The following is an 18,456-nucleotide window of genomic DNA, read 5'->3' as shown; positions in this document are numbered from 1 at the left end:
TCCTTTATTCTCTCTGTCCTCTGTTTGTAGGAGAATAATTTCTGGTTTAGTACGTCGAAATGAGAAAGTCAAAATGTTACGTGACAACCCTTTAAGTAAGTTTTCGATGTAAGTTTGAAGTATGGTATTATGACCCCATGGTTTTCACAAATGACTATCTTGTGCAAGGTGTGCCTCGTCTGCTTTGGTGGACCGAGACGGAAAAACGACGTAAAGTAGAGGAAGGGAGAGGTGACAAAGGTCATCTATAGATGACGGAGACCAGGTATTTGTCTTTACCGGGTTTTTTTAGTATAAATTTTCAATTTTGTTAATTGAAGAAAAAACCGTAAGTTTACATAAATCTAAGTGGAAAAAGGACCTACAGTCCTTATCCGGTCCTTCATAGAGGGAAGTTTCAGCGACGGTGGTCAGTATCCCCAAGTTTCGTTCGGAGGACTGCACTGTCTCGACTCTCTGAATGTAAATGTTCTATTCATTAGGTCGCGTCACACATGCTGTACGTTCTCTCGCTAGGTTTAGGGGAGACTGCTGAGTGTGGAAATCACTACAGGAGTGAGACTATTACTAGAAAAGTAAAAATCGTCGTTTCATGTAATAAGTTCCATATACACCTGGGTTCCGTCATGTCATACCAAAAACGTAGAGGAAGTTGTTACCACACAACAAAAAAAAAAAACAACACATATAATTTTTGAAAAACCAAGAGGGAGAGGAGACAAAACAATCAAAAAGGAGTAAACCTCTACAACACAGAATTAGACACAAACGTACCAAAAGTAACGATTAGAAACACCTCAATCGATCACATCGATTGAAGTACAGGTTGTGTTTGGAGAATGCCCAACTAAGCAACGCTAAAATTTTTGTTAATTGAGAGAGTGAACATTCTTATTCAATTAACTTGCCTACGGAAGTTATTGACTGTAGGCAAAAAGTCCCCGTTGTGTTTTGACTGTCTTTTGCAAATGCACGATTGACAAAATCGATTCTGTCCGAACGAGCATGTGTTATCCGGAGGAAATCCGTTTGACCATCCGAATACAATTGTAATTGAAATGCAACATTCTCGTTTTGCTTGGAAGCTCTTATAAAATGAGAGTCTGACCACATAACACATCGGCAATGAGGTCTTCCGAAAATCGACAAAGGGGTCACCTCTGATCTCTCTCGACGTCGCGTCAAGGAGAGTCTTCTCGCGTAACCCCCTAGTGTCTTTGCCGAGAAGTTGCGGGAGAGTTGACTAAGAAGTGGTACCTACGAATTGCCCCGGATGTGTGCCGCGCACGCAACAGCGACGGACGCCCCCCCCGACGTTGAGTTGGTGTTGGTTATGTACTTAGAGGGCGGGGGTCTGTGTGTTCGTGCGCCAACTACCATCCTCGAACATGACCCGTATAACTACAGCTAACCGACTGCGAGGCGAGCTAACCGACTGCGGAGGAAGGTCCGCTGTTTTCAACTTGTAACGATGTGTGCCGCCGCACGCAACCGGCGAAGTTGCGAAAGACGGTAGAGTGACAACTTACCCCAACTCAGTGTTAAGCGGCTTGACGAACACCCTCCGTTCGCATCCGAAGAAGTGCCACGAGCGACGCTTCACTCGTTACAAGAGAAAACGGCGAGCTGCCTCCGCAGTCGTTAGCTAGTATACGGTCATGTTCGAGATCGGTTAGTTTGGCCACGACACGGCACACAGACCGCCCTAAGTACCACTACCAACAACACGCTCAAGTCGGGGGTCTGGGGGGACGCCGCGTTCCGCTGTTGCGCGGCGGCACACATCCTCGGCACATATTCTTCGCTAACAGAGTGAAACGAGTCGCCATGACGAACAATGTTCGCAACGTAAAACAGGCTGCAGCGGTATTGACAATAATAACCGAGTCCAATTGAGATGGGGAAGGCTCGCCTCGCAACCAAGAACCACACGGACCGTCGGTTCACCCAGTCGATTCTTGGCAAAAGCCTACCACATCTCCGCCGGAGTGACGCCGACTTTGTCCTTCTTGGCAATTCGTGATCGTTTCGTGTTTTTACCAAGAACTCCCGCCAAACCAAAATACCGTCAAACGTCTGGGTGAATCTCATGACCTCACACTTGTTTTCGATACAACTCAGTACACACACACCCACGACCAACGAACAGACCCTAGACACTCGATTGGGTGCGGGCAAAGTAAACGGTAATTCTTACCTTACACCGTAATACTTTATGTTCAGGTGAGCTTTATTTATTACACAGTATACTTTACGTTCAGCGCGGGACTTTAATTTATTGACCACAGTATACTTCATGTTCAGAGGAGCACTTTATTTATTTACACAGTAATACCTTTATTTTCAGTCAGAGCACTTTATTTTTTACACATAAATTTACATGTACCGCCTATTGTAAATACGAGTAAAGAACTAAAGCTTACATACCCCGAGTATCGATAAATCCGATATATATATATATATATCATATACAATAAATAATACATACATAAATAAATGAATTGAAACCGACTACCGTAAAGGTATTGACACCGGCGCCCAGGATCGCAGGCGCTCCGTAACGTTCACCCGGCGGTTTATAACATAATTTTTCAAAAAATAATAATAATAAAAACCATAATAATAATAATAAAACATCTCCGATTTCTGTGTTTATACCTGTATCGTTATTTATACCCTGACCTGTCAAAAAGGGGTAGGTCGTTTTTGTCTGTTTTTCGTCTTCTTTATTTCATGTCAGTCATCCTAGTGAAGTTGTAAGTGTTGTTTTATCCAACTGTTGGTTTTGATGTTTTCTCCCCCCAAGCAATCTCGGATAATAAAGGTAAAGTAGCCACACCTACTGGAATCTAAAGAACATCGTTCAAAAGAGGTTTTATTTAACCATAAAAATCTTAGATGAAGAACGTCTTGGCAAGTGAATTCTCAATGAGAACAACTGAAAATTTTTATACATAAGATCGGCTCGTACAACATAAATACCCATTGCACACACGCCCAAGTAGATTTTCGGGTTTTTTATAATTTCCCGACATTTACATTTAAGTGATAAACGGCGTCTTATTAAAACATTTTGTAATACTAAACACCCTGTGTAAAAGTAATAATTCTTAAATAAAAAAAAATTACGAGAAAAGGAAAGAAGAAAAGGAGGCAAACTCGTGCCAGTAATTCAGAACGTCGCCAGACAAGGATGACCTAATTGTTGTACAGCTGTACAAGACTTAACGTTTTAGTCTTGAAATAAATCTGGAAGGCATAAAAATACCAACTTACACCCGGCGCTTTGAAAAAAACTAAGAATTTCACCTGGATAGTACGATATAAACTTTTATATAACATCCGGTATGTATTTGTACAGACACTTCAAAAAAAAAGTTTCGTCTATCTAGTCCGTAAAATCGGTGGACGGAGTAAAGGAGATAAACGAGAAAAGGTCGGACAAAAACGTCCCGACCTAAGACACATTCTTCCGACGTCGACTGGGCCGGGGGACGTTTCGCTCCCCCGCTCCGTCCTGCAGTCCGGTACGAAGAATAGTACGACAATGGTACGGTGCCGTTGGAGAGAAGGGGACTATCCACCTCTCAACGTCGATATCCGCCTCGAGGGACAAAAGACTCAGTCTCCTGTTAAAGTTAGACATAGTCAGACATAGTCTAGGTAACGTCGGGCAAAAATCTCTAAACCAACCCTCCTTTCTTCTCCCAACACCAAAGACGTTGGGTCGAGAGAAGTCCAGAAGCATGTTTACTGTGCGAAATGTGTAACCTTTACGCACGTATCTATGCGTATTCAGACCTAACAACCGCACGTATACAATCCGCCCGATTGGTAAAGGTAACTCTAGACTACGGCTCAAAACGCACGATACTATGCGGGTGCAAAACAGCCCAGAACCAGCTGGCCTTCGACACCCAGTCCATTTTTGTACCAAGAAATGAGTTATGGTTCGGTGTTAACTAAACAGCAGAGCCACCTCCGTTTCTTTATCCACGAGTTCGAAGTCTTATTACTTATAGACATAAAAGATTTTTGATAAAAAGAAGATTAAACAATAAGAAAAGATTTATTTGTGTGACAATAAATGAGTTGTATTGTTGTAATAAGGAACAAAAATAATAAGCAGATTAGAATTAGAACCCCTAAAATCGGTAGAAAAAATCGGCATTTGATTCAGTGGCCTTTGTCTGATTCTGCCATTTGACTAAATGGGTTCTAGGAGTCGAACTTCGAGCCCTACAAATCGGCGTATACGTGCAACCCCCTATACCACAATTACGTAATTCTATAGGACTCTCTTCTTAGCACTCAAATCCTACCGCTCCTTGATATGGGTATAGGCGGCAATAGCAACACCTGATGTCAGGGCAACTGTTGGGACAATTAGAAGTTCGAGACCCTAAACTGCAACCCTCACCGTCACGCGTTCCAATGCTGGCCGCAGTTCCAGAAACTTTCACCTGGCTTTGGGGTGCCGTCTGATAAGGTTTTGACCTGAGCTTGCGGGGGGGTCTTATGTGGTACGACCGATAACACAGCGTGTGCACAAGAAGATACCGTGCAGACGAGGACGCCTTAACATCAAAATTTGCAAAAAGCAACAAGGGTTTTAATCTTCAACGTCATAATTGACACATGTCGGGACCTCCAAATGTGCCGTTATCCTTTGTTTAACCACACCATGTGTAAATTTTTACATTAATGATTTACCCACTTTTAGCGAAAATAGGTATTACCCGTCGAATTATATATGGGTGTACTGTCGAGTAACATGAAAACATAAGACTGAGGACGATGTCCAAGCTTGGTCGGTTCACCTTTGGTTGGCGAGGAAGCAGACGCACTTTACTGTACGAAAGTGTAACCTTTACGCACGTAAATCTATGCGTCTTCAGCCTAAAACGCACGTACACTATGCGATTGTAAGGGTACAGCTCTAGACTACGCTCAAAACGCACCGTATGAGTTATGCCGGTGCAAAACAGGCAGCCCAGAACCATCTGGCCGCGCACGCCATATTTTTTGAACAAGAATGGCCAAGATGAGTATAGTTCCGGTGTTAAATAACAAAAATAAAATTACATAGTACAGACTGAAAAAAACGACAGACACTACATTTATTGACCCCCGAGCCTCGGAGTCTTATTACTTTACGACCTAAAAAAAATATATAAAAAAGAAAGATTAAACAATAATCAAAAGACTATGTTTGACAATAAATGAGTGTTATGGTGGTAAAGGAACAAAAAGAGAAGTAAGCAATAGATGTTAGAAGACCTAAAATCAAGTAAAGAGTCCTGACTAAAGTTATTTCAGGGACCTTCTGTATCCGGTTATTCCCTGAAAGCTCGTAGTAGCGCTATGTGTTGGTGGTTGGGTGACTTGGACTAACGGTTTTAGGAGTCGATCTCCAGCCAGTAACCAACAAATCGGAGGTTATGTACAACCCTAACGCACAATTCGCTAATACTTAGATTTTGTAAATTTTTTTTATTATATGAAAGAAGGCTACACACGAGCAACGAAAAGAGAGAAACCTTTCAGATGTATTGCCGAAACATTAGTGCCACAGCACGAATTATAATGTCTTAGACGGCACAAGAAATAAATACCGGGACTAACTCCTTCCGAAGACCTGTTTGTCCTTCTTGTCGGTGTCTTTGACCTTTGGCCACTGCAGCGAGTTATTATTAGTCGTTAATTTGCTATGTAGAAGAAAGAAAAGTGTTTATGCGAGGAACGCCATAGTTGGAATAAAGCCGACTGAAAATAAAACTAGGTTACCACCTATCCAATATAAAGTGGGTATTGCCACGTGCGACTATCTTTTCTGAACTCAAAAAATTTCTATAAGACTAAAAAAACCTTAATTCTTCATTTATGACCAACTTTCTTACCAGTCCCCAAAACCCAAACACACCCTCTGTGTCAATACTTTTAGGTGTTACACGTTATCGAATGGTAATTTACTGCCTATACGAAAGACAGACACGTACAAAATAGTTAGCTAATAGTTACACCATCTTCATTTTGTACTCTTATCATATCGTTATGAGCCATGTTAATCTACTTTTGACTTATGTTTGATGTGTAGAATTCTACAATATGTAGCCTATTCACAGGATGATTAGTACATGTGTTCACACATAATAATCAATACGACACATGGAAACCCCGTGGCGGATCAACCAATGTCGTGCAATAACTTATAAACACTTAACCTACAATAAAACCAACTTATTACAATAAACTACTTTTGAATAATTCTCAGTGATGAAAGTATCCCCTTGCATCTTCCAGTTACATCTTAATCTATATTTTTAGTTCTTCTAATGACATTCAATAGAGATGTATTTATCAATCACGTGCTACAGTTCTATACCTTATAATCCCTACCCACGTTTGTCTGTTTGACATCGCCGTTTTACGGGTTTTCCAAACAAACATTTGAAAGTGGAGTTTTCAAAACAAGAAACCGGTGTACATCTCGAACCCGGACCTCGTCACAGCCGAGCCGTCATTGATTGACCTGCAAAGCCAACGAAAAGGTTCAAAATAAAGGTCATCTTGCATTTGGTTTTAGCTTTTTTATAAATTGTAATTTCGAATTGTTGTCAGGATTAATACATAAACTGATTCGTATTCCCAACGCAGGACTGCACAGCCTACTGCCATACGACGACGGACGACGAGAGCCCAGTGTGTGGCGGGAGGTTAATTTCGGAATCGGGCGGGGAATGGCTCGTTTCGTTGGAGAATGACTTGTTTTTTACGAAATTTTCCAAGCTTATTTAGTTTGTTTTATTTGAATTTACGCCGAGGATAAGTGGCCGGGATCAACAAGAAGTCTAGTTATGAGTTAATCGGTTTTCCCTCGGCATTGCTGTTTTTATTATTAAATCTTTTTATTCCCATATATGTAATGTAGGGAATCACTACAAATCCTTCTGAGTAAAAGAAGGCAGATGTCGAACGATACCCTGATCAGATATTACCTCCAAAAGCAAGACCTCGCAGTGACATGCCCCAGTCGGAGAACCGTAGTCAGTCCTAACCAAGGTCATTAGACGGATTACCGGTGCTGGGGCACCTCGCCCTCCAACCCAGTGATGGTCCTGCGTAGAGTTGCGATTGACACAAAGAGTGACACCAAGGTACAGACAGAGAGAACCTCGTCGGCTTCCAAAGGAAACAGGTAGATACGGGCCTTGTCTAGGGCGGTACAGAACACGAAGGTCGCCGCGGACCGTATCTCCAGTCTAGAGACCTTTCAAGGGCCTCCATTATATCCAACTCAAAAAATCGTCCTCCTACACTACCTCATCACCAGGTCAGCACACCTAGCCTCCTGTGCCACCTCTCCCGCCAATAACTCCTACCTGAGATGGAGACGTCCTTCTACCAAACATCCGGTAAGTAGCAGCTCCCAAACCGACTACCTCTCACCTCCAAGTCTGGACTGCCTGTCTAGAGATACTCAGAAATGGTCTGAGGTGGTTATTACACTCCGGCGCCACCCTAACTTTTGAGGGTGACCTAAGGAACGTCCCACGTTCGGCGAGACCTAAAGGGAAGCAAATCACTTGAGTACCGGGAAAAACTCGTGTCAAACCCGTGGGGTCCGAACCCGTGGGCAACAGCTAGACTATACGAATTAGACGGGGAAGAGGAACGTTTGTTTAGGAACGAGCTCGGTACTTAATGTACTCCATACACAGATACGCATTCGTGGACGTCTAAGCTGTCAGACGATGAGGACGTCCCTATTGTCCCGAGGTATACAATCATTGAAGAGGCAAGGCGACGCGAAGTGAATTCGTCCAGGGTTTATCACGGTTAGCGTAACCACTTTCCTCCCTCCCAGTCCCATCTAAGCAGAACAACCGTATAGCCGGTAAAAGACGCAGGTGGACAGACCCGGAGCAGGCTGCCCGGCGTGCGTGTGTGAAACTCCTGATAAAAGAAGACGACCAAAAGAAATTTTGGTCATGAAAAGCCTCGAGACTTCGTACAACAAAGAGGGCGACACAGGTCCCGCAACCCTGACACGCATCATCCTCTAGACTTCACACCGTCAGAAACCCGCTCATACTTCCCCACGAACAGGTGTAACATCTACCAATGGTACATGACAGAGACCTCCTCCGCCTCTTTGCTGTCTTACTAGTCAATCCTTCTGATCAGGTCCTTTCCTAAATAGTGGTAAGTTTTACAGTTCAGTGTACGTTAATTTAGCAACTTAATGCTTTACCGCTGTTGAATAAACCCTATATTGCTAGTCCTTTTATTAAAACTGCGATTTGTAAACGTTTTGATTCCAATTACAATAATCTTTTTGTTATAATTGTAAAACATATCTTAACATCCATCAGCAATCAATACAACAAATCATCCAACACTAAATAGAAGAAATCTGGACCTATTTCATTTTATACAACAGCATGTTTTGGGACTGCTCGTTGATGTCATCAAGAACCATCGAGTCTACCTTTTGTAGTCGGCCTCTTCGAATGTTTATCATTTCTTTGTCTCTTAACATTCCTATAATCATTTGTTTTTTTATTGTTGGTATTTTTTTGTTCTTTATTTTTGTTGTGAGAATCACTTTGCAATTGTGTAAGTGCTATATAAATAGTTATAGTAATAGCTAATCTGAAGCTCGGGCTGGACCGTGCCGTCCTGCAGAGCATGACTGGGAACAAAGAAGGCAACAACAACGGGGTGAGAAAAAGAAAATCTGTCATATTTCTAGATGCCAAGTCATTTTTGGGTCAGTCGCTGTTGCAGTACGCTTAGTTTATTTTCGAAAAGAGTTTTCTAAACCCACTTGTGTAAATGTCTCTCTGCGTCGCCTTTAGCCGGTCCAGCAGTTCTCCAAGAAGGAGATCGAGGACCTGCTGAGGAAAGGAGCCTACGCCGCCATCATGGACGAGAACGATGAAGGCAATTGCTTCTGCGAGGAGGACATCGACCAGATCTTGCAGCGAAGAGCCACCTTTTTGGATAGCCGAAGAAACTACACTAACCATAATCCTCAGCTATCGTTGTGAACACAACGCCAGTCCTCTTTACTTGATAAAACTTGTGATTAGTCAACAAGCTCTTCGATTGGAAGTTTTAGTGGCGGTCCACATCAGGAATTGTTGCTCATATGATAAGAAAAACAAAGAATCATACTTTAATTTGTGTGGGCTAACTTTTCTCTTTGAAAGTTCTCAAATAAATGCATTGTAATAAACGGTTCGGCTGCATTAAATATAACACATCTGCCATAGTTCTTTATTTAAAGAGCCCTGATTAGAAGACTTCCGGACAAACTGGAAGAACTCCCACAGCCAAATTGCATGCACGATGTGGATCATAAATATATCAACAATTAAACAACATTTTTAATCTCTATTCACACCATACGTCTCCTCGCAGCATCAATACTAATTTGTCTGACTTTCATATTTGATCAAATCGGTAGAAAGGGTATATTTTTGTAAACCTTAATCACAACACCTTGCACATCAAAAAAGAAACAACAGTTATGGTGTCGTTTTGCATCATGGTGCCCAGCTGATATAATGGGAGTTGTAGCTTTTAAAGATATTATTGACTTTCTCTGGATTACAGAATGTAAAAACCGAGTTGAGACACGAGCCAGTGTGTGTGCCCGATATCTCAGCTGGCAGAATGCTCCCATTCACTCACCACATATAGTCCTTGGATGTGTCTGTGACTTAGGCCATGCTCATCTGTACCTTTTGTCTATTTTTGGATACCCTTGAGATGGCAGTGATAAAGAAGCTCAGTTAGACTGAATTATGGCCATGGCACTGCCGACACATTGCAGTTGCACTGCTGACACACAAACTGAACACTCATTAACACCGCAGGGACCGACTTCCATTCTCCCCACGGCACCACAGTTTCAAGGGAGGCGAGGAAGAAGAGGACAGGTTTTAAACATGAATAATCTGCCTCTGTTGCTATATAAGTTGCTGTGGAAAGGACAAATGAAGAGATCCATAAATATTGTAGTTATTTTTTATCCCTGAGGAAAATCACCCACACCGAGGCTAAGGGTCACACTGAACAACAGAGCAACAGCCTTCAGTGTTTTACTCAAAGACACTTCAGCAGGGCAGTTGTGCTTCAAGATTGGGGTCAAACTGGAGTCCTTTATTAGAAGGGAGAGCTTTCTTGAGGACCAAATGAGAAGCAACAATAATGACAGAGAACAAAGTGATCTAGAAAAGTCTTGTTTTGAGCTTCAAGTCAGCACAGACTTTAGACCAGCATCTTTCCCTATCCTCAGTCTTAATGTAATCATGCTTTAATTACCATTTGCAAATCTTCTAGGGAAACTGAAATGCTACAATTAATGCTTATAAAAGTAATTCTCTTCTGACAGAAACATGTATCCAATGTTGAGCTCTTTGTGTTTCTGTTGTTTCTTTTTCATCTTCATCCCTGGCATCATGTTGCAGGTGACATACATTAAACAGGATTCATTTGTCAAACAGATAGTGACATTTACCAGCAACAGTCTGGCTTTTGTGTAATGGTTGCCCAATGATCAAATGTTTTTTTTAAATTATATTTAACATCTCTGGCTTGAAAAATTCAGTTAAGCGTTCAAAATAAGGTTCAGCAAGGTTATGTCCTGAGGCAAAATGTTTGTGACTTGTGTTATTACATGTGCCAATGCGAACTCAGACTCGGCTCTGTATACTAAGTAGTCAGGGTTGATGGATGGCACAGTGGGTTTACCAGAGCTGTTTACTGCACAGCTGCTGGTGGCTGCTGGAAGTCGGGCGAGCAATGGCAGCCCTGACTGAAATGACTGGAAAACCCTCTAAGTCTTTACTAAATACAGACAATAATTTTTTTCTCCTACATTTTCTCTGTCTGAGGAGTTTCAGGGCTATCTGTCTGAGAGAAAAAGTCAGTAGAGAGAAATAATAAATTAAAAAGAACACTAAATGACCGCTGCAGATTCCAGACACCTTTTATATAAGGCAAGGATTATGTGAGTAATCAAGATATGTTTTTGGTTTGGGGTACAATGAAACCCCATGGCGGACAGTTGCAGTGAGGCATATCACCCTAATGTCTAAGAACTCATAAATCAGGAACATCATTTTCATTAGTTTTAGTCTTTTGAATGCATACTTGTACAATCATGCTAGTCCCCAAACTCCAGTTGTGATTCCCAATCATGGCAACTGGGCATTATTTCAGCAGAACAGGGTGATCATTTTAGATATTAGATTCAATAGAATGTTCACAAAGATGCTGGCTGTCTTTAACATTAACTGTAACATTGCTTTAGCTTTAACAATTCCATCCAGCCAATTTCATTATTTTTTATTATTTTAATGTATACCTTTAGGGGAGAGTGGGGTAAGATGAGCCCATTTCTACTTATGTTTTTTCTTCCAGGCAAGGAAACATTTGATAGAAGTCAAATGACAACAACAACCTTTACTTCAGGATATCTTCTGAGGGGTAAGTCAATCTAGTCAAGGGGTACATTTAAGAAACAATCTAGTTAAGTCCTTCATGCTAATCTTTAGCTAAATGATTCAGACTGTTTTACACCTTGGTAAATAACCAGGCGGCTGTGGCTCAGTGGATAGAGTGCTGGACTTCGAATCAGGGGGTAGCAAGTTTGAGTCCCACTGCAGTGAGCATGTCGTTGTGTCCCTGGGTAAGACAGTTCACCCCAAATTGTTCCTGTGGGGATTGCTCACAGTACTGAATCGCTTGGGATAAAAGCGTCTAACAAATGACATGTAATGTAACCAACATTTATGATACATATTTTCAGAGCTGGAAACTCTGACATAACATTATACCTGACATGTTGAAAATGTACTTTGACGAGCAAAACATGGTTCATTGGGAAAAAAACATATTTACTGATTTACCATGTGCTTCTGACAATCACAGCAACATAGTAATGATGGGTGCTTTCTAAATGTATGGTCACATGACAGCAAGTTTGCACGGTTCCCTGGATAAAGGGCGTGGGTCAACTTAGTCACTGTCTCATCTCACCCCACTCTCCCCTACCCTAATACTAATACTAAAGCTGCTGTGGTGTTTTAACTCCTGGGAATGACTTGGCTGACCCGCGTAACTGTGTTGATACTATACCGTTTTTTGTTGTTTCAATAATGACTTGGTAGACTTGATATCAGGAACAGAATAATACATTATATGCATTGTATTGTATTGCATTGTGAATGTAAAGTCCATTCCTATTCAATAACAAACGATCTTTGTGGTACACATGTACTCGTGCTGCAGCGATCAAAAACCATTTTCCCAAAGGATTGCCGTGAAAGTGTCACTAGGTCTGCTGTATGTAGCACTTTCACAACCTTACCCTCTTTCTGTGATGCAGGTGCTCAAGGGATGCAAGAAACTGGCCATTACAGTGTGTTCCATGGGTCGGATCCCTGGGGGCTACATCACCGACCATGTGTACAGCTGGGTGGACCCTGAGGGCCGGAGCGTGTCCCCGCCCCCCGACAGCCACGAGGCCAACCAGAGGCCAGGACAGGGCATGGAACAGAGGATGGTAAGAACAATGTGGGCATGTGTGTGATGCTGGTACGAGAGAGGAAGCGTCTAAGACACTTGTATTGGTGTGAGGCATTGACAATTTAAAATGAATACAAAAAAAAACACGAGGGTATGTCACTGAATAAACTGTGTCCAGCTAAATTGATTTGCTCTATATAAGTGTTTTGAGTTATTTTTTATTATAACAAGGTTAAAATATTACCTTAATGCTTACTTGCTGCGAATTGTTATTTAATATTAAAATAGTAATCATTAAGCACGCAGGAATTACAAACCCCCCGTGGTGTACAACGTAAATTAAAACAAAATACAATAAATGCGAATCCTTTTCGACCCATATTCAATTGAATACTCTACAAAGACAAAAATTGTAATGTTCCATCTGATAAACTTTATGTTTTTTTGCAAATATTCAATTATTTTGAATGTGATGCCTGCAACACATTCCAGAAAAGCTGGGTCAGGGTCATGTTTACCACTGTGTTACATCACCTTCCCTCCAACAACACTTTCAATGGAGACAGGTCTGGAGTGCAGGCAGGCCGGTCTGGTAACCCCACTCTTTCTCTTGGCATTGTCTTGCTGAAATAAGCAGGGACGTCCCTGAAAACGTTTATGTACCTTTCAGCATTAATTAGACCATTCAGAAAAACGCGATCCTACGATCGCAGAATTTACCGCATAATCAGCAAAATGGCGCAGATTTTTTAAAAGGCCGCATATTTATCAAAAGGCCGCATAATCCCCGCATTTATCCACACAAAGTTGAGGGAAAAAAAAGTTAACTCGTCTTGACGTGACGTCATCAGCTCGCGCATCACAGAATGTAAACAACACTGTAGTGATGGGATTTATGGCTCTTTGAAGGGAGCCGGATCTTATGGCTCCGTTCCTTTCAAAGAGCCGTTCAAAAGAGTCGTTCAAAAGAGCCGTTTTTTTAAANTGGCTTTCTTGTCCGCAGCAGCAGAAAGCATTTTCGAATGTTTGAATGAATCAAAGTGGGTCGCCACCGTCGATTTTCTCTTATGCTGCAACACACAGTTGCACGGGGAGCAGAATAGTTTCCCCCCACTTTTTGACCGGTCTTTAGTGTAAATGTTCGTTGGTAAATGAGCTCTATACAGTGTTGTTTACATTCTGTGATGCGCGAGCTGATGACGTCACGTCAAGACGAGTTAATTTTTTTTTCTTCTCAACTTTGTGTGGAAAAATGCGGGGATTATGCGGCCTTTTGATAAATATGCGGCTTTTTAAAAATCTGCGCCATTTTGCTGATTATGCGGTAAATTCTGCGATCGCAGAATCGCGTTTTTCTGGAGGGTCTACATAGAGTCGTTATTCATTTGTTTTAAAGCTCAATAAATAACAAAGATGACCTTTGACCGGCACTTTTCTAATTTTGTCCGGAAGACTTGAACTTTAACGGACATGTTGACCGGCGGAAAAAAATCTAACTGAAACTCTGCTGTACGGTCCCCTTGTTCTTTGAAAGAGGCGGCGAGGTGGGTGTTTTTCATCTGCTGTTGGACTACCGGAGAGAATTGCAGCAGCAGGAGTAAACGCTTGCCTCGGGGAGGGAGAAAAAGAGCCACAGCGGAGAATAAACAGAAGAGCAACCATGCGCGGGAATTTTCTCCGCTGCTTTTGTGGCAGGACTACAGCTCCACTTACAGGCCTGGCATATGTACTACAGCGTCTCCAGCGCTTTCGAGCGGTCTCGTGTGAACGGATATGTCTCGTGTGAACAACACTATTCTGGGCCGACGTCAGCTCGGATGGAATCTGTATCCGCTCGTTGTAGCCCCAGATTTTGGTATGGAGGAAAAGAGAGAGGGTTGTATTTTCTGACACTTGGTGAGTTCCCTAGAACACCGGGGACACATATTCATGTATGAAAAGACATACAAAAGTGCATTTTGCATGATAGGTACACTTTAAAAAGAGCTATTTGATCATCCCAAATCTTTGAAACGGTAGGCATGCATAGCAGTAGTCAAGCTGATGGAAAGAAGAATACTTAGTAACAGAAATGAAAAATATGATGGATATTATTACAATGAAAATGCTCCGTTATGTAACCAGCTTCTATCGTAAAACTCCCTGCATTTTAGATATTGATATTTGGAGAGACACATTCAGCATTTCACAAAGGTCGCCAGCCTGTGTGCATCTCCAACCTTTGGTGTCCAGTATTATCTCGAGCCCCACACTGAGTGAGAACAGATGGAACCAAATCAAAACGGTGGGCAATGAAGGGAATATATTTGAGTAGTATATGGGCTGACAGGACTGGGCCTGAGCCAGACAAGCTACAATTTAGCAGGAGGCATGTTTGACATACGTGTTTCTATTTCCGTGTGTTCCAGAAGGGTGCATATGTCATGACCCACATGGCCCAATATCCCGCTAACAGACTGGGATCCAGGAGAACTGGTGCCCTTTGACGGGACACCTGAGAGTGATAATTTCCTTGCCAATTCCCTCCTTTCCTGACAAAGCAAATAAAAAAAATCACATACAAATTATAAGACCTATCCAAGACATTTCTAAACTTTTGTGTTATTATGTTTGATTACCTCGGTACACAAATGTTAGATGGCAAACAAAAAGGAATCTGTAATCAAACAGCGGGTGATTGTAATCAAAGAAAGCCAATAATTGGTGTTTACTGAACTGCCTCTCATTGGTTGGAAATTCGTGAAATGTCAAATGAATGCTATCTGTTATGCGTTGTGTTACAAGTATTGATTTATTCACGCCAAATTCACAAAGACAAAAGTTAGACTTTTATCAAAAGACAGCAATGACATTTCATTCAACAAAGGCTGAATGAGTAAGCAAATAGGAGTAAGACCACCTTCAAGTATTAGCACCGCAGCAGTTGGATTATTTATCATTTAATTACGGTAATCTTAGAAAAAAGTATTTTCATTTGATAATTTATGAATTACTTTCAAATGTGTTAGGATAGAGTGGCACACATTAGTTGCAGCCCCTAACTAATCATTAATCCATTTTATTTTGTTGCTGGATACCTTTGTCTAAAATGTAATTCCGAGTGTAAACCATTTCCAACATTGTGGTTGGCAACAGTTGTGGTTTACTACCACTCCCTATAATGTAATCCCTCCCAAAATGCTGTTTTTAATCACAAAAAAAGTTATAGTTGCAAAACAGACATCTTTCGTTTCACAGAAACCGTTCTAACTGAAAACAATTTGATACCAGAGCACTACTACATGTGAAAAACATGTATTAAAACTTGTAAAATATTTTTGTGGCTCCACGCTAGCAGCTAATATGCCATTAAAAGCATAACACACTTAAATATGTGACCTGGTTGCTGTTGGTCAAATTGCTTTGTAGAAATGTAGGCTCTGGGGGGAAAAAAATGGGTGTAACAAAAAAATATCTCTGGTTCTGTTTGAACTGTCCATTGTGAGTCTGAAAATGTGTTGGGAGGGCACTGATGATCGGTAGAGTACTCTTAACAAAACGGGGATGTCATAGATGAGAATCTGAGTACATGCCTCAGCTGAGCGTTACCATTTGAGCTTGAATCTAGATGACTGTTGATAGTGCAGGACTACAGGCCTCAGCCTGACCCTTACTACTGGAGGCCCACTACTACTCCTAAAGGCTTTTAGTTTGGTTAAGTGTGCTGGGCCGTGGGGCAGATGGTTGAAGGTAAGTGGGGGACAGACAGAAAAGACAGGAAGAAAAGGTGGGAATTCAGTGACCTCTCTGTCTCTCTCTGTAACAGACGATTTGAGATTTCCCTCAGAGCCATACCTTGGCTCAGAGTGACACATTTATTGCAGCCATCTAGGAAAAAAGGCAAGAGAAATACTGTGCATTCATGCACACACGCACACATTTAGAAAGGTAACAGTTACATCATAGACACATTTAACAGCCAAAAGACACACCCTAATAACCAAGATGATAATGAACATGATTTATATTTCTTAACATCTTTGAACAGATTTGAGCTTTGCCGCACTTCAAGCCTATTTTAAACTCCGCACACTGAGCTCTGATTGGTCAGCAGGCAGTGCTTTCACTGAGTTGATCTCTTAGCCTGCAACCTAACCTGGTCCCGACCAGGTTAGCCGCACAGCATAAGTTACCATGGAGATCTAGCCCACTAAAAAGAGAACCAGCTTCGTAGGACCGGAAACCCCGAGTTTTCCCTGAATTTAGCCGGCTAAGCGAAAATCCTGCTTCGTAGTATACCCCCCTGGTGTTGAGGCTTGATGTTTTAACATCAGAGTGAATTTTACTCCTCCTGGGAGAACGATCCATTACATTTAGAATATACTACCACAAGGGAATTATTTTAATGCACACATAGTGTTGAGAGCCAAGGACGTTTGATCATATTTAATGAGATGTAGAAGCATAAGATCCCCTCTTTGTTTTACTAATGGGATTATTCTCTCACCTGGGCTTTGCAATGGGAGTCCAGTGATAATTGATGAAGGTATAATGGACTTATTTTTGTGTCCAGTCTCGTAGGAAGTTATTAAAGCAGAGGCCTGCCTAAAGTTACAGTGGCGTACGGTAAGGAGGAGAAAACCTTTTTTTTTTTATCCTTCTCCTGTGCTAGTATTCAAATTGTTCTTAAATCACACAAGCACCAGTCCTGCAATGACAACTTTGTTTATTATTTAATTCACACTGCATTGCACTGTGAGCATAAAGCGGTCAAGTCATATTACAGGAGAAAGGAAATACAGAAAAGCTGCCGTTGCAGGAAAGACGGCCGGCAAAAATCACCGACTGTGTGAACGTGAACATTAATAGAATATCACCTCCCATCTTCAGAGCAATCTGACTATTATAAAATTAGCGTTAAGAAAGCTTACTTAAATATCTGCCACAACATAAGTAACCGGATCAGAGTAACATTAAGTACAGTCCGCGGCATATCACATCATAATGTATCATATATTTCCTTATCTGAGTCAGCTGAGCCGTATCTGGCCGTGCAACACTCATAGTGTCACATACAGAAGTATTATTTTAACCTAAAATACCACTCCTTTCATGTGAACGCGCACCTAACTAGATAGGGCACGGCTGGCTTGAGAGATCCACTTGATAACCCGCGTCGTAGTACCGTTTAGCGAGAGCGCGTATGTTTTGGATTAGGCCAACCGGCTAACTCAAACACATCCAGGTTAGGTTGAACCAGCTTCGTAGTATACCCCCCTGAGTAAAATTCAGGGAAAGGTGATTGTCAAGTGCCAACAATCAGGAGATATATTTGATAGTTGGTGCTTGAGAAGAATAAACATTTATCTGCAGATCTCTATAAAGTATATTAATTACTCGTTATTCTCTACTAATAGTTCATTAAAAACTGTATATAATTGCTATTTTGCACATCCCTTTCAAGATTTCAAGATTTTCTTAGGTTTATTGACATATCATATACACAACTACGGTGTAGTTATGCGATGAATGAAAAACTTGGGTCACAGGTTCCTCAACAGTGCATTACAAGACATCTATCAATATGTGTGTATCTCCACCATTAAACTGTCAAATTCTGCACATTTCTTATTCTATCTACATACATAAGAGTATAATTAATGTGTATAATATCAGTTTAAATAAGTGCTTCAACATAGTTAACATTGCAGGAAAGCAATATATTAGACGTTAAGTACTTTGTCAGGCTTAATATTTATCTGTAGATAGATACCCCCAAAGCTTTTTTCTTATTTGAAAGAAGACCTTAACCTAAAGTATTCTTTAATGTGTTAATAAAGGTTAATTAGTTTGTCTGTTTTGCACATCCTCATATTAATATCTTTGGACGTCCAGCACTAAACTGTTTTATTGTAGAGATCACTACAGTATCTTCTT

At 41.3% G+C, this 18,456-nt stretch overlaps 1 protein-coding gene across 1 annotated transcript in view; it reads left to right on the top strand.

The window, feature by feature from the left end:
• LOC104950747 (voltage-dependent T-type calcium channel subunit alpha-1H-like) overlaps nt 1-9,068 on the top strand; it is a 17,059-nt gene extending 7,991 nt beyond the window's left edge. The window contains exons 4-5 of the mRNA XM_010777310.1: nt 8,639-8,724; nt 8,862-9,068. Coding sequence (XP_010775612.1) covers nt 8,639-8,724; nt 8,862-9,053 — 278 coding nt within the window. The 3' untranslated portion in view covers nt 9,054-9,068. The remainder of the gene's footprint in view (nt 1-8,638; nt 8,725-8,861) is intronic.
• The last annotated feature ends 9,388 nt before the right edge of the window (nt 9,069-18,456 follow it).

This window comes from Notothenia coriiceps, unplaced genomic scaffold (assembly GCF_000735185.1).
Source record: "Notothenia coriiceps isolate Sejong01 unplaced genomic scaffold, NC01 NC01_scaffold00000339, whole genome shotgun sequence".
Lineage (NCBI taxonomy): Eukaryota > Metazoa > Chordata > Actinopteri > Perciformes > Nototheniidae > Notothenia > Notothenia coriiceps.
The sequence above is the reverse complement of the archived record's forward strand: the minus strand, read 5'-3'. Positions and strand labels throughout refer to the sequence as shown.